Below are 23801 nucleotides of genomic sequence, written 5' to 3'. Positions count from 1 at the left end.
CTCCTCAATCCCTGACCCCACTCGCATTTCCCCAGGACTCAGCTCCACCTGCTCTGAGGAGACACTCCCAGACCCAGGTGAGGCCCACGGGGGCTGGACCAGAACGGCAGACCACACCCGGGAGCCCCGTCAGTTCCTTTCCGAGCTGACATTTACTTTGTGAGGATGAATTTAACTCAGATGACCATTAGATCTACTACTGTGGGCAGGAATCTCTTAGAGGAAATGGAGTAGCCATCATAGTCAACAAAAGAGTCCAAAATGCAGTACTTGGACACAATCTCAAAAATGACAGAATGATCTCTGTTCGTTTCCAAGGCAAACCATTCAATATCACGGTAATCCAAGTCTATGCCCCAACCAGTAACACTGAGAAAGCTGAAGTTGAACGGTTCTCTGAAGACCTACAAGACCTTCTAGAACTAACACCCCAAAAAGACATTCTCTTTATTATAGGGGACTGAAATGCAAAAATAGGAAGTGAAGAGATACCTGGAGTAACAGACAAGTTTGGCCTTGGAGGACAAACGAAGCAGGGCAAAGACTAACAGAGTTTTGCCAAGGGAATGCGCTGGTCAGAGCAAACACCTGCTTCCAACAACACAAGAGACGACTTTACAAGTGGACATCACCAGGTGGTCAACACCAAAATCAGATTGATTATATTCTTTGTAGTCGAAGATGGAGAAGCTCTATACAGTCAGCAAAAATAAGACCAAGAGCTGATTGTGGCTCAGATCATGAACTCCTTACTGCAAAATTTAGACTTAAATTGAAGAAAGTAGGGAAAACCACTAGGCCATTCAGGTATGACCTAAATCAAATCCCTTACGATTATACAGTGGAAGTGACAAATAGATTCAAGGGATTAGATCTGATAGACAGAGTGCCTGAAGAAATATAGACGGAGGTTCGTGACACTGCACAGGAGGCAGTGATCAAGACCATCCCCAAGAAAAAGAAATGCAAAAAGGCAAAATGGTTGTCTGAGGAGGCCTTACAAATAGCTGAGAAAAGAAGAGAAGTGAAAAGCAAAGGAGAAAAGGAAGATATACCCATTTGAATGCAGAGTTCCAAAGAATAGCAAGGAGAGATAAGAAAGCCTTCCTAAGTGAACAATGCAAAGAAATAAAAGAAAACAATAGAATGGGAAAGACTAGAGATCTCTTCAAGAAAATCAGAGATACCAAGGGAACACTTCATGCACAGATGGGCTCAGTAAAGGACAGAAATGGTAAGGACCTAACAGAAGCACAAGATATTAAGAAGAAGTGGCAAGAATACACAGAAGAGCTCTATAAAAAAGATCTCAGTGACCCAGGTAACCATGATGGTGTGATCACTCACCTAGAACCAGACATCCTGGAATGTGAAGTCAAGAAGGCCTTAGGAAGCATCACTACAAACAAAGCTAGTAGAGGTGATGGAATTCCAGTTGAGCTATTTTAAATACTAAATGATGATGCTGTGAAAATGCTGCACCCAAAATGTCAGCAAATTTGGAAAACTCAGCAGTGGCCTCAAGACTGGAAAAGGTCAGTTTTCATTCCAATCCCAAAGAAAGGCAATGCCAAAGAATGTTCAAACTACTGCACAGTTGCACTCATCTCACATGCTAGCAAAATAATGCTCAAAATTCTCCAAGCATGGCTTCAACAGTACGTGAAAGGAGAACTTCCAGATGTTCAAGCTGGATTTAGAAAAGGGACAGCATATTAAAAAGCAGAGACATTACTTTGCTGACAGAGGTCAGCAAAGTAATCTATCTATCTAGTCAAAGCTATGATTTTTCCAGTAGTCATGTATGGATGTGAGAGTTGGACCATAAAGAAAGCTGAGCACGGAAGAATTGATGCTTGTGAACTGTGGTGTTGGAGAAGACTCTTCAGAGTTCCTTGGACTGCAAGGAGATCCAAACAGTCCATCCTAAAGGAGATCAGTCCTGAATATTCACTGGAAGGACTGATGCTGAAGCTGACATTCTACGACTTTGGCCATCTGATGCGAAGAACTGACTCATTTTGAAAAGACCCTGATGCTGGGAAAGATTGAAGGCAGGAGGAGAAGGGGACGACAGAGGATGAGATGGTTGGATGGCATCACCGACTTGATGGACATGAGTTTGAGCAAGCTCTGGGAGTTGGTGATGGACAGGGAGGCCTGGTGTGCTGTAGTCCATGGGGTCTCAAAGAGTCGGACACGACTGAGCGACTGAACAACAACGATATTCCTCTTCCTCAACTTCGTATCCCCCGAGGGCAGGTGAGACAGCCTACTCCTCTTGCCTGACTTCTGACATTTAGCCCAGGGCTCAGAAGACAGTAAGTGGGGCATGGGGCGTGGAGGGAGACAGGCGTCCCTGGAGGGAGGACATGAAGACCCTTAGGGGTGCGGTGAGGCCCCGTAGCGGGTGGTGATGGGGAAGGCAGGGAGCGGGGAGGCGGGGATGCCCAGCGCTGGCACTGGGCGGGCGTGGAGCTCCGGCGGCACGGCGGGGCCCGCCATTTCCAGCTCACGGATCCGCCCAAACCCTCCCCCCCCCCCCCCGGGCTGCGCGGCCTCTTGAGTTGAGGGGCGGTGGGGTGCAGGTGGCCTGGGGTCCCGGGTCCCTCACCTGCAGTTGACGCTGCAGCTGCCTCGCCCGCAGCTCCCAGAAGCTTCCCCAACGGCCGCCCCTCACGGGCATTGCCCTGGTCTGTGAGCCTTGGCTGGTCGCCAAGGGGATGCGGGGCGGGAGGTGGGGGGGGGGAGTGAGTGGGGGGGGGAGGGGCGCGCAGGTGCACGTGTAGGGGCGCGGGGGGGCGGGGTCCGGGCGGGAGGGGTTCGGGCTCCGTGGCGCGCGGCCCACACCTGCCCGGAAGCAGTGACCGCCGGGCGCGCGGCCGCATGGACGGAGCGCGGAGGTCTCTCTTCCGGCCCCAGGGCCCGGTGGACACCGCTCTAGAGGCTCCGGGCCGGGCCGGCGGGGACAAGGCCCCCAGCCCCTCACCTTCCGCGCGGTGAGCTGCCTCCAGGCCTGCGCCCTGCGCACCGCGGCTGCGGCAGCTCCTGAGCAAAGTGCTGCCCCCGCGGCTTGGGGGCGTCCCGGCCCGAGGGGCGTCTCCACGCATGACCGAGATGAGCTGGCCACCGCTGGGATCTGCGCCCTCCACGCCGGGTGCCCCCGGGAGCGTGACCTCGAGACGGAGGCCCTGCCCGAGGCCGCCGGCCGGCCCCACCTACAGGCCCCTCTCCCCGCTCTGAATCTCTGATCCGTGGGGACGGGGTCCGTGGTTCCTTTGGCTGCCGCAGGAGATAGGGCTCCTTCCTGAGAGGAGACCGGGATGGAGGAGGTGAAACTGCCGCGGCGGGAGTTTTCAAAGATCAAATTAAGCTGCTGTCACTACCAGGAGAGAAACACATCACAGTGTATCCAGTCTGGGGGGTTTGGGGACAGTTTTAATGGTCTGTGATGGCTCAGCTGGTAAAGAATCCGCCTGCAATGCAGGAGACCCCGGTTCAATCCCTGGGTCGGGATGGTCCCCTGGAGAAGGGAAAAGCTACGCACTCCAGTATTCTTAGGCTTCCCTCATGGCTCAGCTGGTAAAGAATCCGCCCGCAATGCGGGAGACCTGGGTTCAATCCCTGGGGTGGGAAGATCCCGTGGAGAAGGGAAAGGCTACCCACTCCAGTATTCTGGCCTGGAGAATTCCATGGACTGTGTAGTCCATGGGGTCACAGAGAGTCAAGCACGACTGAGCGACTTTCACTTTGCTTTAGTTATCCTCAGTTACCCAAGTGACGGTCCTTAAACAACGGGAATCAGCACGACCGCGATGGCCCAACAGCTAGGGCTCACCTCCCAGATCTGGTGTGCCTGGTGGAGCCTGGTCGACACTCTGCCCCCGAGGCTGCCCTTGTGTTTGGAGCCAGCCTCCTGCAGAGAAACGTTTGCGGGTGGGGGTGGTGCAGGCTATTCTTTTGGCCGCACAGTTAAGCTAGTGTTTTTCTCTTTTTGTTAATGTTTTATACTGTTAAAAAAAAAATTCCCAGTGTCCACCCGGCTATATTTAAAACAGATCATTAACAAGGACCTACCACCTACTGATAACACAGGGAACTCTGCTCAGCACTCTAGAATGAGAAAGGAATCTGAAAAGAACAGGTCCCTGTGTCTGTGTGACTCACGCTGGGGCACACCTGGAACTAACACAACGCTTGCTTGTTCACCGGGTCGTGCCCGACGCTTTGCGACCCCAGGAACTGCGCCGCGCCAGGCTTCCCTGCCCTTCACTCTCCCAGAGAACTTGCTCAAACTTATAACTCCTGTCCATCGAGTTGGTGATGCCATCCAACCCTCTCACCCTGTCCGTCCCCTTCATCTCCGGCCTTCAGTCTTTCCCAGTCTTTAACGAGTCAGTTCTTCACATGGGTGGCCAAAGTACTGGAACTTCAGCTTCAGCATCAGTCCTTCCAATGAATATTCAGAATTAATTTCTGAACTAAAAAGTTAAATTCTGATTTGATCTTGCTGTCCAAGGGAGTCTCAAGAGTCTTCTTCAACACCAGTCTGAAAACATCAATTCTTCAGCACTCTGCCTTCTTTATGGTCCAGCTCTCATATCCCTGCATGACTGCTGGAAAGACTATAGCCTTGACTATACAGATCTTGGGTGTCAAAGTGATGTCTTTGCTATTTTTAATACATTGTCTAGGTTTCTCATCACTTTCCTGCCAAGAAGCATCTTTTAATTTCATGGCTGCAGTCACCCTCAAAGGGATTTTAGAGCCCAAGTAGAAATCTGTCACTGCTTCCAGTGTTTCTCTATTTGCCATGAAGTGATGGGACCAGATGCCAAGATCTTAGTTTTTTTAATATTGTTTTAGGCTTTCTCACTCACCTCTTTCACCCTCATCAAGAGGCTCTTTTAGCTCCTCTCTGCTTTCTGCTATTAAAGTGATATCATCAACTCTACTCCAATATATAAAAAAAAATTTAAACTAATTAATAAATAAAACAAAAATCCAATTTAACACCGGAACCATTGTTACCATTTTAGATTTTGGCCATTTTTACCTGTATTCTCCATAAAGAATAAGACACAAGCTCGACAAGAGCAGAAAAAGAGGCCTAACCTATGGAAGACGCGTGGACACTGGAGACACTCTGGTCCTCGCTTTCACAGTCCCCCAGCTGGGTCCCCCGCTGACGCCCTGTTCCCCCCGACCTCAGCTGTGCCCCCGTCTCCATCATCAGCCCACAGCCCACTTGGTGGGTCACGCTGGAAAGCCGCTGCGGGCAAACGCCTGGCGGACGCTGTCTACTCCCCCTTCCCCCGCGGTGGCCAGAGCCATCAGGAAGCTGTGTCCCCCCCGTACCCCGAGGTCCCCACCGGGGTTCGGGCGCCCTGACCCACTGCTCGGAGGGCAGCAGCCTTGCCTTGGTCCTCCTCTGCCTGCTGCAGTCTTTTCTCCCAAAGGGAGGACGGTTTTCTTGTCTGCCAGCTCCATGATTGCAGCGGGCACTCGTAGTCAACCTGCCAAGTGCCCAGGACATGCTGCTCACCCAGATCCAGTTACTAGGTTTATTTATGAACCGCGCACCTGTCTTCCAGTCTGCTTTGGAGTAGCTGGTGGACAGGATTCAGAGTAGGCATTCATAAGGTGTCTTTGTTGACTAAACTGTGCAAGGAGCTGGCTTTTACATCCCAGTTTCATGTCAGATATGTCCCTGGGTAGCTCAGCTGGTGAAAGAATCTGCCCGCAATGTAGGAGACCGTGGTTCAATTCCTGGGTCAGGAAGACCCCCTGGAGGAGGGCATGGCAACCCACTCCAGTGTTCTTGCCTGGAGAATTCCCATGGAGAGAGGAGCCTGGCGGGCTGCAGTCCACGGGGTTGCAGAGAGTTGGACACACCCGAGCGAGTGAGCACATCTATCTTTCAGGGTGACGTGGCTTTAGAGGAACTACATGAACACGGGCATGAAAACTGGTCACTTTTTGTACATAGTTCCCTCCGGCAAGTCATGCCACCTCAGCTTTGCTGGGGCCCAGCATTTCCTTAAATGTGTAAAACCCTGAGACCAGCCTTCCGTGCACAAAGCAGAGAGGAGCCCCTTACCCGTGGCTGCCCCGGAAGGGTGCCCAGCACAGACCCCACGGGCAGTCATTCCTGCCACAAAAGCAACAAGAGCCGTGCGGCCTCGGGTGAGACCGAACCAATGCCAACACAGTCTCTAAGTCTGCCCCCCTTTCTGGGCATTACAGTGTGCCGAACATGGGTGCTCACAGCTCCAGTGTGCTAACACCCGGCGCTGAGTGATCTCCAGCTTCTACAACCCCGAGGCCCCTATTCCTTCATCAAGGTCTTTCTTGAAATCTGTTGGGGCAGGAGCTCACCGGCCCACCCCACCCCCAGCTGGACACGCAGGCACCCAAATGGCGGTCCCTGCCCTCAGGCACGGCACACGGGCACCCTCTTCACACAAGCGGTCATCAGAGGGCGGGACGCTTAAGACACCTGGAGGCTGAGCGTTCAAGCAGCGGCCAAAGGGACTCAAACCCTCCGCTCGTGTGTCTGTGCGATCGGGAGGGGGAGCATCCCCAGGGTCCGGGGACGCTGTGTGTCACAGCAATGATGCTTGGTGGGCTGACTGATTAGTGGACGGGAAGGGGGGTTCTGTTGCCAATGAGTCTGTGAACACTAGTGAGTGTAATAGCGAATACCCTTAAATACATACAAAGTTTATTAAAAATAGGCTGCAGATGAAGTACAGTAGAAATGGAAAACTACAGCAGGTCTGATGTCTTCTCCATAGTAACGCACAGTCATGAAAAGCACTTTACACATATTCACATTTGACCTAATCGTCCAAGGACCGCCAAATCCACGGGAACGGGTTTACAATCACACATAGAAATATCCCTGCATGTAAATATGTACATGTATTTGCATGTCCTCATGTGTGTCTGTTGTTTTTCTATACACTAACAGGATAACAGTTCACCTGCATCTTTGTCTTTAAAGAAGCGGTGGACTCAGCCCCCTAAGGCTGCCAGTGTCCTCAGACGTCGGGAGGCACAAGCGTGCAGGTCCTTCATAAACGCTTGGAACCACTTACTCTCTCACTTAACGAGGGAAGCAGAGCAGCACACTTCCAGATACGAACCCTGACGGACGCAGAAAATATTTACAGTCGCGTTGTAATGATTTATCTTACAGCTCTGAGGAAAGTGATTTCTAAGGCAGACAGCCCCCCCCTCTCCTGGAAAGTGTGCGTATCTTCCTAACACACCTATTGTTAAGAGAACAATATGGTAAAGTCATCTAGAGCCGCAGCAGGGCTTGTCAAATAGAAAATCTGCTCATGATCACAAAATCATTGACTGTTTTAACATCACATAATATAAAACAAAGTGAGGCCCGTCTCCCCAACACCAGCCTCATATTCACAGCTGAAGAAGTGACAGTGATAACTAATAATTCAATACATGAAAATTAAATAACTCTGTTCAAATGTAAAAAAATAGCCTGACCTGCCACCAGTCTCTCCCACAGCACTCAGCCACGGACGCCACACGCAGTGTTCCCTGCCTTCCCTGACAGCAGATGGGTGTAGACTCAGCTCTCTCCTGAGCGTCGCCTACTGCGCGCTCGCCCTTCTTCGGTACTTTTGTTCCTATTCATGTCAACACTGTTTAGTAGACATCCTCCTTTACAGGTTCCCTTGGAATATCTGAAACATTTAGTTAACCTTCTAACTTAAGCGCCATCTTCAAAATCACTAATGACTTACTGGCATAATAATCATCTGGTATTTAAAAAAATAAAATTTCCTAAGCTCAAAATTTTCTTCTTGGAGAAACTTGTTTCAATCAAACACTAGAGCTGATTCGGAGGGCTGCCCGTGGGGATGGTGCTGCAGCGGTCCCGCTCAGGTCCGCCCACCTCCCAGCCGCGGGCACGGCAGGCCGGCCACACTCCTTGGCACGCAGGCGCGTCCGCGCGGTTTCCCCAGAGTCATCTCCCGCAGCAGGCTGCAGCTGCCGCTAAGGAGTGCAAACGAGTCTGGGGAGTTCAAGCTACTCTGATTAGTGAACAGCGAGTTTTAGAAAAAGAACAGCAACAGGACTTCTTTGTGCTCCTTGGGGGAAGACGGGGGCAAAGACACATCTCAGGATCTTCTGCCCCTTTCCAAGCCCAGACCCTAAAGAGACTGACCAGAAAGCTACCTTCCTGGGAGTCAGGTCATTAAGAGGACAGTGTCTAGATTGTAGAAATGACAGTCTCTTGGTAAGGTAAAGCGGAATTTCTTAGTGGTGGAACTCTTCCACATGCCAAGCCTTCTAGAAGCAGGCTCCCTGGGGACCGGGGTCCTCAGGCCGTGCCGTCACCAGCACCCCAAGGGACCGTGCTGGACACAGGGCCGTCCTCACTTCGTGTTCAGCTCGTTCTCCAGCTCTGTTAGCTTGCGAGAGGCCTTGACTTTATTGGAGACGTCGTGGCCTTGGGAGAAAAGGCGCTGGCGCTCCCTGAACGTCAGGTTTTCAGGGGCTCCGGGCCCCCCGGGGACGTCTGCTTCATGGCTGCAGGAGGAACAGGTACAGGGTTACCTTTCAGAGTGGAAACGACCCATCAGCAGGTAGCCCGGCTCACGTGAGGGCGGTAAGTCAGACTTTCTAAGGGAGAGGCTCATTCTTTGTTTAATTCCCTCATAACCCTGCCGGGGCTGTATTCAAACCCACGTGGGAAAGGGCACAGTGTTCGCTTCAGTTAATGTTCACTTTCTCCAGTCCCACCCGACTCTCAAAAAGCTAGTAACATCAGTGTTAGCAAGCACACAATCCTGAGCAATTAAGTTTAACTGAAGAGTTCCCTTTAAAAATCTGGCACTTTAATGAAGCCTACCTGCATCTGAGAAGCCTCTATCAACATACTCACGGACAGTAATAACAAGTTACCAAGATGTTAAAGATGTAAGAACGCTTTGGGCATCAGTAGTTCTGACTACACCTAGCGGAGAATGTCTGTTGAACTCGGGGGGGGGTGGGGGGGGGACCTTGCACGGTCCAGCAGGACACCAGGCCTCTACCCTGGGTGTCTTGCTCCTCGGTGGTGGATGCAGAGGGCAGCGCGTCCAGCTCCTTCCACAGTCCCAGCCAGAAACCCTGGGGCCTGTGCACCATTGGAGGCAGAACCATATCAGCAACACGAAGTAAACAAAGCCTCTGTGCTCACACAACTCAACGCCTGAGCTGACAACCAAGCCTCTGAAATTTCATTCCAGCCTCACAAAAGGTAGTGCGAGAAAAGAAAAGTGCCCTCAGTGACGAGACACCCGCATGGCACAGCTTCAGTGAGTACCTCTTAGACGGCTTCTCTCTCGGATCCCGATAAACATCATGGGCTCCAAAAACTGTTCCAGCAGATCCCACGTAAGAGTTTGCTCCTTTTCCGTAAAAAGAAAAAGTCACGGTTAAAGCACCTGCGTTATTTCCAGAACCACACTCAGGACGGAGATGCAGTGCTCAGGGCCTCTTACGTCCTGAAAAGGCAGCAGCAAAAGGCTCTTCGAGTCAGTGGAAGACACTCAATGGAAACCACATCCCTGGGTGGCCTGAGCAACCCCATCACGGCCCTTGCAGGTGCTGGGAACCTGGCCTGCGGCCTTACAATTAGGGGAAACGTAAGTCTAAGGGAGTATAGCTAGAAAGTTCAAGTCAGGTAAAATGTATAACTAATAGAAATCCACAATAAAAATCGACAGATGGCGAAATTTTTCAGACACCCCTGACACTAAGAACTTTCTTACACGATTACGGGGGGCAAATGGTCCTCTTTTCAGAGCAGTTATTGAATTTTCCCCACAAAATAAATGGCTATAATTCTTAAAACATTTGGGAAAAAAGGAAAAAGAAGAGGTCCCAAAAGGTCTGATACTAATGCCGCAGACACAACATCATTGACCAAAAAGGAGACCCGAGGCAGCACGGGGTGACTGTCAAGACACCCGGCCTGGGGCCCAGCGCTGCGGGTCAGCGGCCAGTAACTGGGCGAGTGAGACCAACTGCCCACATACTGAAGAGCGCTGCCGAAGATCAGAAAAGCTGACGCCCGGAGAAGCTCTAACGCGGCCAAACATACAGCGAGCGCGCACGAGCGGCGCGACGGCCACGACCACAGGGCGGAAACCAGGACCAGTGGCTTGTTAACTGCAATGTCGGCAAGAAGATCTTCCACTTCGAAGAATCTTTTGCTTATAAACAAGGCCAGGGTGATGCACACTCAAAATACTCAGCAAACACTGAGAGTGCCGCACGCTGGACTCAACGGCCAGGAAACGACCACAGGATCTCAGGGCTAAAGGACCCTTCTCCACAGGCTGCAGGATGAGTCTATGCTGCTCTGCTCCCTTTATAAAGAGGTATCTTTTCCACGGCCGTGCGGGGGCATCCGAGGAGCCCGGCCATGCCTGGCACCCCTCCCAGTACCCCTCCCGGCACTGCGTCTTGCTCATGAGTCGGCTGGGGTACCCACAACCAGGGCACAGGAGTGGTCCTCTACCAAGACTCAAAAGATGAAACAGAAAGACGTCTCTAATGTAACCTGCTCTAGATCTTTAGATAAATTACTGGCAGAGTGAAAAACTTTCCATTTTGATTCTACATTTTTTCTTCAATTTGCCTTAAAAACGTGTTTCATCTTTTGAGTTTTAATTGAGGAATACTTGCTTGCTCCCCCTGGTAAAAATCAATTGTTGAAAATTTTCAGAATTTTTAATCAGCAAATCAGACAATCTGGGCTGATTGCCCCCGCAGAGCAGAGAAACGGGAGTTGGAGGAGCAGACAGGAGGGTCGCAGGTGGAGCAGATCACTCCCCACGCCGTGATCGGGAACCGGATTCCAAAGCCAGTGCTCTGATCAGAGGGGCCATGCTGCGTGTGGGCGCCCGGGGTCGGGCGGTGGGGGGCTGGGGCGCCCCGGCTTTACCTCGACCTCTGGAGTGGCCGGGCCGGGCAGGGCCGGGTTTGGAGGGAGGGGGCGGGGGCGGGCCGGCCCTGGGCCCGGTCCTGCTGGCGCCGGGCGGGGGAGGCCGGAATGGGCCGGAGAGGAAGATGCCGTCGGAGGCTGGGCGCACCCTCCGCCCAGAAGGCCTGTCCTGACCTGCCGGCTCCTCGTCCTCGTCCTCCTCTTCATTGTAGGCCACGAACTTGGCGGTGTAGAGGGCATCCGGGGAGAGGGCCTGCGTCTGCAGGTAGGAGGCGGTGCGCTGAGGTGGCGGCGGCGGGCCAGCGGGTTCGTACCCGCGCGGGAGCGGCGGGCGGCCCAGGCCCGGCTCCTCAGGCTCCAGCAGCCGGCGCTCGGCCTCCTCGTGCTGGCGGCGGCGCTCGGCCTCCAGGCGGCTGTAGTAACCGTCCTCCTGCCGCCTCTGTGGCCGGGAGATAAAGGGCGGGTCAGCGGGCAGCAGGGGGGGGTCCACCCCAGGGTCCCCCCAAGCTCCAGCGACTGCCACGGTAGCGGGCAGCTGGGCCTGGACACGGAGCGGCTGACACAGAACCAGGCGGACGCAGGAACGAACCCGGGGCGCCTCTCCTGCCTTCAGTGGGGTTTCCACTTACCTGGTGCTCCTGAGTTTAAGGACAGAACCGAAGGGTAACTAGGCTCTGACTGGCACCTGCGGAGGACCAGCCCCCGCCCCGCCCCGCAGCGCGTGGAAGAAGGGCAGGCCTAAGTCGCCTGGCTCGTTTCCAGTGACGCAAAGGGAAATTAACAGGAAACCCACACTGTCTCTTCCCAAGGTGACCACCAGCAAACAGGCGTCCCCCAGGCCTTAGTTTGTATCTCCCTGCCAGACAGGAAATTGGAGAGCCAGGCACGACAGCAACAGCAGCGGACAGTCCAGTGTATTTTGACACATACTGTACATTTCTTCTGATATACATCTAGTTGCGCAAACTACAGTTGACAGTGTTAATTTAACATTGAAAAAGGTAACAGCACAGTTTTGTTAAAGATTGACAATGGTTTCAGAACACAAGAATAAAAGCGAAGAAAGGAGTGGAAAGACCAAACGAACGATCTGCCTCAAGCTGAGGTGGGCTCCGGGCTGCAGGCTTTAAACCCACGCACCCAGGGCAGCCAGCGGCAGCGCTTCCAGTCCCTGCGTCACCGTGCACGCTTTCACGCTTTGGCTCCCCCCCCCCACTCCACACGCACGTGCACGCGTACACACACACACACAGAGTGAGCACACACAGCCAGAGCCTTCCGGGGCGAGGCGGGGGAAGCGCCAGCACACACGCCAGCCTTGTCGCAGCCCTGACCACCTCTCACCCTATGCTGAGCCGTCCGGAAGGAAAAGCATTTTCATCTTATTTCCACACAGAATGAGCGGTCCCTTACAGAGGAGCTCCAACCTGAATGAGCTCCGCGGACTCTGAGCAGAGCTGGCGGGCAGCCTAGCGCTCCACGAATACCACTCATGTGGTGACATTTCAGGGAGAGACCATGGCTCATCCTTCAGTTACATTAAGAACAGACAGCCATGTGACAGCGTTCTGCCCGACAGGTGCGTGGTCCTTCCATGACAGAACAAGCCCAGCCACTTTGGACATTCTATGTATAAAAAAACGGCTTATCTGGCTTCTTTTTGCTGGAGCACTCAGTCATGGAGGCAGGTACCCAAACACAAGTGCACCTGACATAACCACAAGCTGTGAGAATGCGCACTGCAAAGAAACCCAATGAGGGAGAGTTTCCCCAGGTGGAGAACAGGCCCGGCCGTCTCCCCACGGCGCTGCTTCCAGGTGGCCGGAGGCACAGGGGACGTGGACACCGCAGACCCAGGGCTGGGGGCTCAGACTGTGGAAGCCCACCTCCTTCCGAGGGCTCACTGAAGTGCACAGGGTCTCCCCCGAAGCCCAGACCACGACTGCCCGGGCCCCACCAAGCGGTCGGGGGCGGGGAGGTGGAGGGCCCGCCCTGCTTGCTGTCACCCGCGGAGCCCATGTAGCCAGGCGCTCCTGCCTGCAGAAAAGGGCCCATGGGGACGGCCAGCACCGCTCCTACCCTGTCCCTGGATCCTGAGGTCCGGCAGCGAGCCCAGGGCCAGCGGTGCACCCAGAGGCGGGGTTCTGCACTCGCTTCTCAGATTAGGTCACGTGTGGTCACGTTAAGACCGATTAAAAGGGTTCCCTGACCCTTAGAGCCAAATAACTACTCAAGTATCTACCCGTGGACACACTAAGTGAAACAGAAACCCCCTTGTGCTGCGTTTTCTGTACACCACTGGCCAGAATCAGGTCACTTTCAAAAAAAATCGACTCTAGATCCTGTTTGTCCTCCTAAGCTCCTGTCCTTCCCAGGCCTGACCCCAACGTGACCACTTCCCAGCGACCGGCCGGACGCCACCCAGCGTGGCCGCACAGGCCCCACGTCCGCAGGCCGGAGGGACGAGCCCCGAGGCCGGCAGTGGGAGCCGGTCCGCAGGCCGGGCGGGAGGCCGGCGCAGGGGCGGCCCTGCCCGCCGCCCAGCCCCGCCCGCGCTCGGGCCGCAGCCCTCAGAGGACCAGGACCTTGTCTTCGGCCTCGCGCCTGACCCTCTCGTCCTCCTGCCGGCGCCGCTGCTCCTCCTGCCGCGCGCGCTCTTCCGCCTCCCGCGTCCGGATCTCCTCCAGCTGCTGCTGCCGCCGCCGCTCCTCATCCTGCAACTGACGACAGGGGCCCGTCAGCCCGCGCCCCGACCCGAGGACGCGCCGCGCGGCCGGCACACAGGCGCACGCACGCGGCCTACAGACGCCCACGCACGGCCGGACACGTGCACACGACACGCACAGCCAAGACACAACACACGCGCACGGCCGACGGACATACGCACATGGCACACATGCACGACTGACGAATATGCACACACGACACACGCACGGCCGATGGACACACGCACGGCCCTCAGACACGTGCACGCGCGGCCAACGGACACGACGCATGCGCATGGCCGACAGAGAGTGCACACGACACTCCAAAGGCTGACGGGCAGACAACAGCACAGCACAGCTGACAGATGCACGCGCAGACGACACTTGACACGCACACACAACACACACGCACATGAGCACTCAACACACGTGCACACAACACGGCATGGCCCAGACACAGCACACAGCCGACACGCGCACACAACACGCGCACGGCCAAGACACGTACATGCGCAGCCAGCCGACATGTGCACGCACACGACCGATGTATACACGTGCACTTGCACGGCCAACACACGCGCAGCTGACAGACATGCGCAAGGCCGAGGTGCACGCTCAAGGCCGAGATGCACGCACATGGCCAATGGACACACACACACACACGACACACGCATGGCTGATGGACACACACACACGACACATGTGCAGGACCAACACACACATGCACACGTGTGGCCAATAGACACACGACACGCACGGCCGACAGACATGTGCACACGACACACGCCAAACACACATGCCCACGGCCGACACACAACACATGCACACATGACACTCGAATGGTCGACACGTGCACGTGAGACGACACACGCATGGCCAACACGCACATGACACTTTACACGTGCATGGCCGGCAGACACACGCACATGACACAGCCCACAGCTGCACGCGTGACACTCAACACGCACGGTTGACAGACACGCACACACGACACGTGCACATCACACACACGGCATGGCCGACGTACACACAACATGACACACGCACAGCCGAGTCATGTGCACACGACACACAGCACGGCCCAGACCCGGCACACAGCCCACAGACGCGTGCACACAGGACACACACACGGCTGACAGACACGCGCACACGCCACATGCACGCACACAACACATGCCCAGCCAGCAGACATAGCGCACACGCCACACACGCACAGCTGAGCACAGACACCAGGCCAGGCCACGCAGTGCCACCTCACAGCTGTCCCCACCCTTCAGAACCACCTTAGAGGAGGAGGTATGTCCTACACACTCACACAGCAGACCGGCGTGACTCTTCCAGAACAAATCCACGAACCAGCTCGTGGCCGTCAGCAGTCGGAACCACGAAACCCTGGACCGCCTCCTGCCTGTGCCCCGTTCCAACTGCCCCCAAGAAGGTCGAGCGCGCCTGCACTCCTGGCCCGTGGCAGGTGAACCCCAGCCTCTCGGTGGGGTGGGCTGGGGGCTCGGGGGGGCGGGCCGCCTGCCTAGTCATGGGGACCAGGTTTCCAGCTCTCCTTCTGTCCTGGCCCTTTGCCATCCACTCCCTCCGCGTCCCATCCTGGACTTAAGAATCCCTCCCCAGCTCGGGGGTCCCCTAAACGCTGATTTACAGCATCTGAGCCTGAAATTTAGGACAAACCTTATTCTCACTCTCTCCTGCTACACCTCTGCCAGGTAACGTCCACTGTGTCTGAACACCTCCAGGGTCTGGGGAACTAGAGTCCACCTCCCACCACAGTGCCTGCCATTTTCAGGTAACTACTTGTCAAAAAGCATGTCTGCTCTTCTGAAACTCACCACCTGACTGCTTCCATTTTTTTGTTTTTCAGGGTCTGTCTTTTTCAAACAATACAGATTTAATCTCTCTCCTTCATACCATTTAAGTTCCTAAGGACAACCTCAAAGTCCTAAGATGTGTCGTACCTGGCTTTCAGCTCCTTCAGTCTCCTGGTCACACCTCCTACATGCTACAGGATGAAAATGCCTCAAGGGACCCAGAAAAGCACGTGTGACTGGCAGAGAACAGACAGTCTTTCCATCATGCCCACAGGACACAGTGATTTCTGCTGTCACAGCCTAGGAGGAGACAGACTTTCCCTTCTCCATCACAGACCTGGGCTGGGCTAACGCCCACAGCCCTGTACCTCCCTACTTCAACGAGGAAGCCGGCAGAAGTGCCTGCTCCGTGGAGGTGCAGAGGCAGCCCCTAGCTGGGATCAGCTCGCTGGAGGGTCTGCAGCAGCAGTGGAGGAGGCGTCAGCACAGATATGGGAAACAGCTCCCAAGTAAGAGTGACTAAATAAAACAGCAACTGATCACACTAAGTATCTCCAGAAAGATAACCTATGGAAGAAGGTAAAACTGCAAGAATGCAATAGAGACTCTTCTGTTACCCAACAAAATACAAACTAACTCATTATGTCTTACCTTTCCTAGATCTAATTAAAAACAAGTTCTGAGCAAGAAAAACTATATACACTGAACTCGCCAATGAGTTCTTTTACGTTAAATAAAAGTATAGTCTTAAGAAGTCAGAATAATTTCAATTCTCACAACTACTAAATCTAAAAACAAGCATTTTTCTCTTAAAAACCTTCCTCTTCTAAATCCTGATGGTGTAAGCAAGGATCCTTCTCCCTGTGCCCAGTCCACCGGTTTCTGTTTTAAAGCAGTGAGTAAACCAGCGCTATTATAACTGAAGCAGCTTCTTTCCACTATTTGGTAAGCTGTTTCGGGTATTTTCATTGTCAAAACAAACTGTTTTGTTTCTCACCAATATTCTGCTTTACTCAAAAACAAGCAAACAACAAACAAAAAACCCAAAACACATAAATGAGAACAGAATCTCTGAATTTGCCCCAACAACAGATCCAGATGCTACACTGAACTGAAGAGTTCAGTCACATTTCACAACAGAGAACACCTCAAATCAAGTTAGGAAGCTAATGGCTCTGAGCGCCAACGACAAACCGCGTGTATGAAGACTGTAGCTAAATGGAGAGAGGACAAGCTCGTGGTTTTACACTGAAGGATGGAGAAATTGCATGCTACCAAAACAGGCTGGCAGGAAGCTGTATTTGGGGAAACACACTGAACAGATCAAACAGTAATTCTTAGTCAGCCCAGCCCAGACCACAGTCACTGAAACCAACTATCGTGCTGGGATTTAAAAGCAGGATGCAAGCCTGGACCAACTTCTTACAACACTGGTGCAGCCCACATTTCCCAGAAAGGTATTTTCAGGGGTTAAAAAAAAACAACAGTATGCTGAGATCTCTGTGTTTATAATTTTGTACCACAAAAATATACTAATTTATTACATCTTTACAACAGAAATTCCATTAAGGCAGACAATCACTGAAATATCTGAGTAGGAAAGAGGGTCAAAATACCCCCTGCTTTTTGACATTTTCTCTGAAAAGCAATTACAAGTCTATTAAGCACACAACCTGTAAGAAACCTCTCTCCCCACCCGCATTTTCTGCTCATGCTCCTACCCATTAAAAATATTCACCCTAAAGAATTTCAAGGGCTCCAGTAAAGATGAATCATCCTGATTAGCCAATTATTCAGACAGGACGTTGGGTCCCGTCCCAGTCCTGCCGTGTCTCCCAGAGGAATCTGCTCGGGGTCGGGGGCGGCTCCTGGGGAGGAGGGGCGGTCCCCTCACTCGGGGACGCAGCCCTAGCCCTCAGCCTGCAGGGCTCCCTTCCCCTTCTCTTCAGCAGAAGGAAGATACGTGGACTCAGAGCTCCAAGGCAAGCCTACAGCTGCCGAGACACTGGCCGCGGAGAGAGCCTGAGGCGGGGCTCCGCGCGCCCCACGCAGACTCCCGCGGCGGGAGGCGGCACCCCGGGCAGAGTTGGGGGAGGGGGCAAGTCAGCTCAGAACAGGTGCAAAGCGGTCAGGTGGGCGCGTGCACACAGGAGTTGAAGGTGGAGTGCAGGATGGAGTGCAGGCGGGGTGCATGGGCCATGGGCCTGGAGGCAGCAGGCATGGATGGAGGGAGTGAGGGACACCGGGAGACCGGAGACAGGGCAGCCCTTCCACTTCTCTTGTCACCACAGCGACCCGCACGGGGAAGATCCTAAACCAGCGGCCACGCGTCTCCCTGCGGTCCCCAGCGTCTCTGGGAAGCCAGGGCCTGACACACGGGTTCTGGCAGCAAAGCTACCCCTGGGGACACGGCAAGAACTCAGCGATAACATTAACATCTTCGGGGCAATAGGGCTAAGAAACCTGGTGCCCACAGTCAATATTAACACTAGAAATAATTATCTTTGAAGAAACAAAAACCCCGAAACAAGTCTCAGTACACCCCATCCTAACAGATTGTGACTCACCTGTCACACACCCCACAGACACAGACATGGGGCTCTCTTGGGGCCCCAGGCTGGCCTGGCCCCCACATGTGTGATAAGGACATGGTAAGTAGAGAAACAACTGGAGTGACTGGTGCTCCCTCGCTTCCTCCCCCCACAGACACCTCAACACACAGAGGCAGAGAGAAAAGCACGCTTCCTATCTCTGTCTCACGTGGAAGAAAAAGTCAAGCTCAGAAGACACGCCTTTCAGTCACCAGGGAGAGGAGGCGGTCCCCTCTGCAGTGACACTGCCACCAGGATATTTAAATTCAAAAAGGAAAACAGAACAAAAAAAGGCCATTAAAGTCAAGCCTGGATTCAGATTTTTCTCAAAGGATGGTTAGCTCTGGCCTTGCGTCCTTTAAAAGTTGACCAGCAATAAAGGCTACTGAAGAGTCAGTATCGACACCCTGGTAAGAACGTCAGGGACAGACATCCAGTTCTCAAGCACAGTGGACGCTATTACAACCCACTCAATCTCCCCAGTGTGGACGTGAGACACACCACCGTTACTGCACAATGCAACTCTTTTTCACAACGAGTGTTATTCAGCAACGAACTGGTATGGCTGGTAAGTTAAACGAAAATCATGTGATATTAAAACAGAGTAAGTAATGTTTACTAGAAATTCCTCTTTCTCTACCAATAGTTACATCCTAGTTGGCAAACAATGTCAGAACCAGTTGAACTGAGCTTCTAATGACACTTAAAATGTACTTCTAATGTAACAAGAATGAGTCATTACTCACTGCAAAGTTTGCTGTGTTCATGAGTACACAGGAATATATAGTATGAACTTTAGGACTAAAACTGAGTAAAGGTCAAAACCAAAAACAAACAGAAAGTAACACTTAAAATTAACAGAGAAGAGCAAAGGATAGCTACATCTAAACACATTGAAAGGCATGCGTCCAGAGTCAGGGAACTACACACAGGTCCTGATCTAGGACACCCCTAGGACCAGATCTACGGAAAACATATAACCACCACCACTAAAGGAAAAGAGGAAATTAGACAGGAAAAAGGTACCCAAGGGAAAGAAACAGGAACATACCAAATCTAGAACAGAGATTGCTGGCATAGCAGTCTGCTGCAGGTAACAGAGAAGGAAAAAAAAGAAAGATGAAGTGTGAAAAAAAGGCTCGGTTAGGACCTGGATCCGCCATCAGCACCTCTGCGGCTCTCATGCTTCACCTGTGCTTGAGGACAACCCAGGAGAGAAGTCAAGACTAGACTAACTTCTAGTCCTCAGAAACAGAGAAGTGCCCACATGGTATTAAATGCTTGAGCTTCATTAGTAAGACACACAGAAACTAAAAAACGTAAAATTTCCCTCGGCACTCTTACTTGGAGACTAGCATATTAATCTTAACATAATTAATGATAAACATTTTTAATTAAACTATCATAACTTTCTAAATAGCGTGATTCATACTAAAAGGCTTTGAAATATTCAGCGTTTCAATCACTTGGAAAAACTGATAGACCTTCAATAAAAATTTAGTCTTCAGAGAAAAGAATAACTGTAGAAATATTATGACGTGGTTTCTAACTTTTCCCTAAGCAATAAATTTAATCATGCCCACTTGTTTACCATGAACCTCAGCTTTAGGCTCAGAGTTAAGCCTTCTTTCCTCGTGTGGGGCAGAGCCCAGGACCAGGGCCATGGCCACAGCAGCCGTGCGGGGCCCGCCTGCAGCGCGTCCACGCGGACTGGGTGCAGCAGGCGCGGCAGCCGTGACGGGCACGCTGCTCACCGCCTACGGACGGGGCCAGCTCAAAGGAGTCTTATGCTCCAGGTATTATTCATCAAACAGCTGCTCTGTCAAAGGAAACAGTCATTCTTGAGGAGGTGTACTCCTGATGACTTACCTAATAACACACTGTAATAGTTAACATTTAGACCTTTGTTTATGAAACAAGTTTCTCAAGAGAGATTCTAACTGAGTTTTGAACTAAGTCATATGCATGTCTGTCTGCTAACATGTATCTAACAAGAAATGTATTCGGTGATGTCCAAGGCCTTAAGGGCCCACACTGCCCACTCAGGGCACTCTCTGTCAAGGGTCTAGGGCTGAATTTCATCCTGAGCTGGAAAGATTCGAGGGTCTGACAGCACAGCCACTGGTTCAGGTCTTCAGTACAGATGGCATCAGAGGGGGAATTAGAAACAAAATCCAAAGACAAAAAGGACATGCCCTTTGCTGTCTTTTCTCGCAATACTGCATTATACTAAAAAAAAAAGAACATCACTAAAATTCGTTAACATAAAACAGTCACTAGCACTTGCTGCAATTAACACCAATAAGTGCTTCTCTGTCAACAGCTCTCCTGAGAGGGCAACAAAGGATATTAGATTTGGCATTTTAACAGTCTATACTGCCCTAAACTAATATGGATTTTACTCTCTTCTTTTATGTGATACAAAGGCAACAGAAGTTACTTCCATCATAGGGAAAACTAAAAGTCCTAAGTCCTGAGTACCTGTACGCTGTGACTGAAGCATAATGCTCGCTGGTTTAATAACACCCACTTCATCCGTGTGTGAGGACCACACAGAGTCTGTTTCTGAGGGTGACGGCAAACTTGACCCTGCGCTTGTGCTCAGCCCCACCCCGCCCCCTCCGGGACCCGGGGGCGCGGATGGTGGAGACCACGGGCCACCCCTCTGCACAGCTGGGACGCGACCTGGTGCTGCCAGAGGCTTTCCTGCTCCAGTAGTGGAGCTGGGCAGTTAAGAGTCTGGCCCACCCAGCCAGCCAGACACTGACTCTCCGGCCATTTCAGCAACCACCCCCACCATGGTGACCACTGGCTATTACATAACTGGTCTCCACCAGCGCTGGCGAGAGGGCTGAAGCAACAGTTCAGTGCCCCGCGCACCGGCAGGAACCGCGCATCTCGGGAGCAGCTTGCCCTGGTCCCCGGGGACAGCAGCTCCCGCAAGGCGCCCCGCCCGCCCGCCTGCCCGCCCGCCCGGCCCGTTACCCGCGCTCTGCGCTCGGCCTCCAGGCGCTGCATGAGCAGCACAGTGTCCACGTCGTCGTCCTCCTCCTCCTCGTCGTCCTCGTCCTTCTGCTTGGACTCCTGCAACCGCTTCTGGAACTGCCACTCCAGCAGCAGCTTGCGCAGCCGGTCGCTCTCCTCGGCCGAGCGCTCAGCCTTGCCCTGCAGCTCCTGGATCTCGCGGCTCAGCAGGTCCACGATGTGCAGCTGCTGCTGCTTCTCCAGCTTCTCGCGCGCGTCGCGCTTCCAGGGGTCGGGGGACAGGCTGTCCCCGGAGGCCAGCTCCTCCCTGCTGACCGTGATATACTGCAGGTCCCTGCGTTCGATGGTGCGCGGCTGCTGCTGCGGCTGCAGCTCGCGGATCACGGTGTCGGGCGTGCGGGCGGGCGCGGGGGGCGGCGCGGGCGCGCGCAGCTGGCCGAGCCGGCGCTCCTGCTCCCTGCGCCGGCGCTCGCGCTCCTCGTCCAGGCGCGCCTTCTCCTTCTCGTACCAGCGCTGCTGCTCCTCGCGCTTCTTCCGCTCGGCGGCGGCCTGCGCCTGGGCGGCGGCAGCGGTAGGTGGCGGGGGCGAGTCCGCGTCCGCCTCCCCGGCGTAGGATCCGGCGGGCGGTGGCGGCGGCAGGGCCGGGTCGGTCCGCACGGGTGGGGAGGCGGCCGGGGTCTTCCAGCGCCCGGGGCCGCTCTTGGTGAGTGTGGAGGCGGGGGTGCCCGTCTTGGAGGGGGGCCCCAGGTGCTCCTGGCTGGACGCGCTGGAGCCCAGCGACGAGCCCTGGGTTGGCCAGGCGTCGCTACCGTCCGACCTGCGCTCCGCAGCCGCCTCTGCCCGCTGCCGCTCGGGGTGGTAGGCGTCTTCACGGAGCTCCTCCTGGGAGCGGGTCACACGCTGGAGGGACAGAGGGACGCGGACCTCAGCCACCGACAGCGGCTCCTGAGATTCCCCGAGGTTCCTCCCAGGAGAAGCGCGCGTTTGGGAAACTGCAGCGAGGCCCGCGCCACCACTTCCATGCCCGGACAAGCGGCGACTGCCTCCGCCCCACACCCCGGGGGGCAGACGGGGTGCAGCAGGAGTCAGCGCCTGAACTGAGCGACTGGACTGACCCTGAATCCGAGACGGCAGACACCCCTTCCCCGCCTTCCAGGCCCCACCAGACCCAGCTCAACTGGAGTCTCACCACCACTGTGATCCCAGGACAAGCGGGGCGACTGCCTCCGCCTCCACACCCCCCCCCAATCGCCTGAAGTGAGCGACTGGACTGCAGACACCCCCTCCCCTCCCAGGCCCAGCAGAACCCGACAGCCCCACCCTGTTCAACTTCCACCTGCCGGGGCCACATCCACGTCCCAGGGGTAGAAAGGGGTGGGTGGGTGGGGGGCCGCGGCGGAGGCGGCAGGGCTGGGTGCATCCGCACCGGCGGAGAGGCGGCTGGGACCTCTCCCAGTAAGCAGGGACGCGTTATCCAAGTTATCTGCTAACTTCATAAAACTCCAGGCCCTGGGTTTGGCCCCGAAATCCCTTCCCTGTGATCACCCAGCCTGTCCGCGGGAACCTGCCACGTGCCCCATCCGCAGCGCGAGGCCCGGCCCCGGTAGGGGCGGAGCACCTCTGATTGGGCTGCAGCACCATCGCCCAGTGCCCGGCCTGTTCCTCCTCCGGCCGCCGGCTTCCCGCCCCAGCTTCAGCCCCACCGGTGGGACCAGGATTTTCTCTGCCTCCCCAGGCGTGAACAGCCATGTGCCTGGACGCGGTCCCGGTTCTCAGCCCGCCTCCCACAGTCTACGAGCCTCGCCACCACACCGCAGACGTTCACCAAGCATGTGGAAAGGCCTGCACACATCAGGTCAGGCCTCCTCCCTCGTGACCACAGAGGCCAGGACAGAGAGGCGGCGGCAGCCCCAGCGCCGCTCTACAGTGAACGCCGACTGTGCCGTCTGCCCGCGCTGGCCTCCTGGGGGCTGGGGACGCCCTGGTCCCGCGCCTCTCACCTGCACGGCGGCGCTGGAGTGGTTCCCGTCTGCCAGCACGTGGGGCTTCTCCTCGAAACCCAGCCACTGGCTCTGCGGGGGCGCCACGCGGTCCTGGGACTTGGAGGCCGGGAAGGTGAAGTACTCCCTGGTGGACGTCTGGGTAGGGATGGGGTAGGCTTCCGGGCGGGGCGGAGGCGTCTGCTCCTGTGGATTGGGGGGAATAGCATTTAGCAGTCTGAACCATAGACTGACATACCTTCAGGGATCTGTGTTAAAATATTATCTGTGTATTTTTAAAAATGTTAAAAATGTAAAGTGTTCAGTCCTATACTGAGAATAAAAAAAATGTTTTCTTTTGTGCTGAGTTGCTAACTTAAAGCTGATTGACCCATTGTGTTAAAACCTTAAAAACCCAAACGCTCAGGAGCCACCACCACTGGGATGTTTTCCTGGAGGACACACGCGCTCTGGGAAACCCATGTCGGCCTGCGCATTGCCCAGACCTCAGCACAGAGGTTCCCCGTGGAGACAGACGTGATCTTGGCTGCTGTTCCCGGGGCATACGTGCTCTTCCCGCCAGGACTGGGAGGCTGATCTGTTGGTGGGAGACAGGAATGAGAGTTCAGTGTTAAATAAGCAACCCTGATGTCACAGCATGGGAGCTGTTCATGGGCAGCGCCCGTGTCGGCTGGCATCAGTGCCAGGGAGGAGCAGAGCACAGACCTAAAGCCCAAAGCCCGCGGAGGTAG

The 23801-nt window shown here is 54.4% G+C and overlaps 2 protein-coding genes across 6 annotated transcripts in view; both read right to left on the bottom strand.

Annotated features, from left to right (window-relative positions):
* KIF25 (kinesin family member 25) overlaps nt 1-2704 on the bottom strand; it is a 43675-nt gene extending 40971 nt beyond the window's left edge. For both annotated transcript variants that reach the window (XM_043457280.1, XM_043457281.1), the window contains exon 1: nt 2615-2704. In XM_043457280.1, the coding sequence (XP_043313215.1) occupies nt 2615-2686 (72 nt within the window). In that variant the 5' untranslated portion in view covers nt 2687-2704. The remainder of the gene's footprint in view (nt 1-2614) is intronic.
* Nucleotides 2705-6702: 3998 nt separating this feature from the next.
* The window catches only part of AFDN (afadin, adherens junction formation factor), a 121386-nt gene continuing 104287 nt past the window's right edge, over nt 6703-23801 (bottom strand). For 2 of the 4 annotated variants that reach the window (XM_043457435.1, XM_043457436.1), the window contains 7 exons: nt 23556-23647; nt 23071-23256; nt 21071-21970; nt 13555-13689; nt 11144-11408; nt 9344-9428; nt 6703-8565 (listed from right to left, as the gene is read on the bottom strand). In XM_043457435.1, the coding sequence (XP_043313370.1) occupies nt 8412-8565; nt 9344-9428; nt 11144-11408; nt 13555-13689; nt 21071-21970; nt 23071-23256; nt 23556-23647 (1817 nt within the window). In that variant the 3' untranslated portion in view covers nt 6703-8411. The remainder of the gene's footprint in view (nt 8566-9343; nt 9429-11143; nt 11409-13554; nt 13690-21070; nt 21971-23070; nt 23257-23555; nt 23648-23801) is intronic. The other 2 variants (XM_043457438.1, XM_043457437.1) reach the window with 2 other exon arrangements.

This window comes from Cervus canadensis, chromosome 33 (genome assembly GCF_019320065.1).
Source record: "Cervus canadensis isolate Bull #8, Minnesota chromosome 33, ASM1932006v1, whole genome shotgun sequence".
In the NCBI taxonomy this organism is placed as follows: Eukaryota; Metazoa; Chordata; class Mammalia; order Artiodactyla; family Cervidae; genus Cervus; species Cervus canadensis.
Note: the sequence above shows the minus strand (reverse complement) of the source record. Positions and strands in the feature narration are given on the sequence as shown.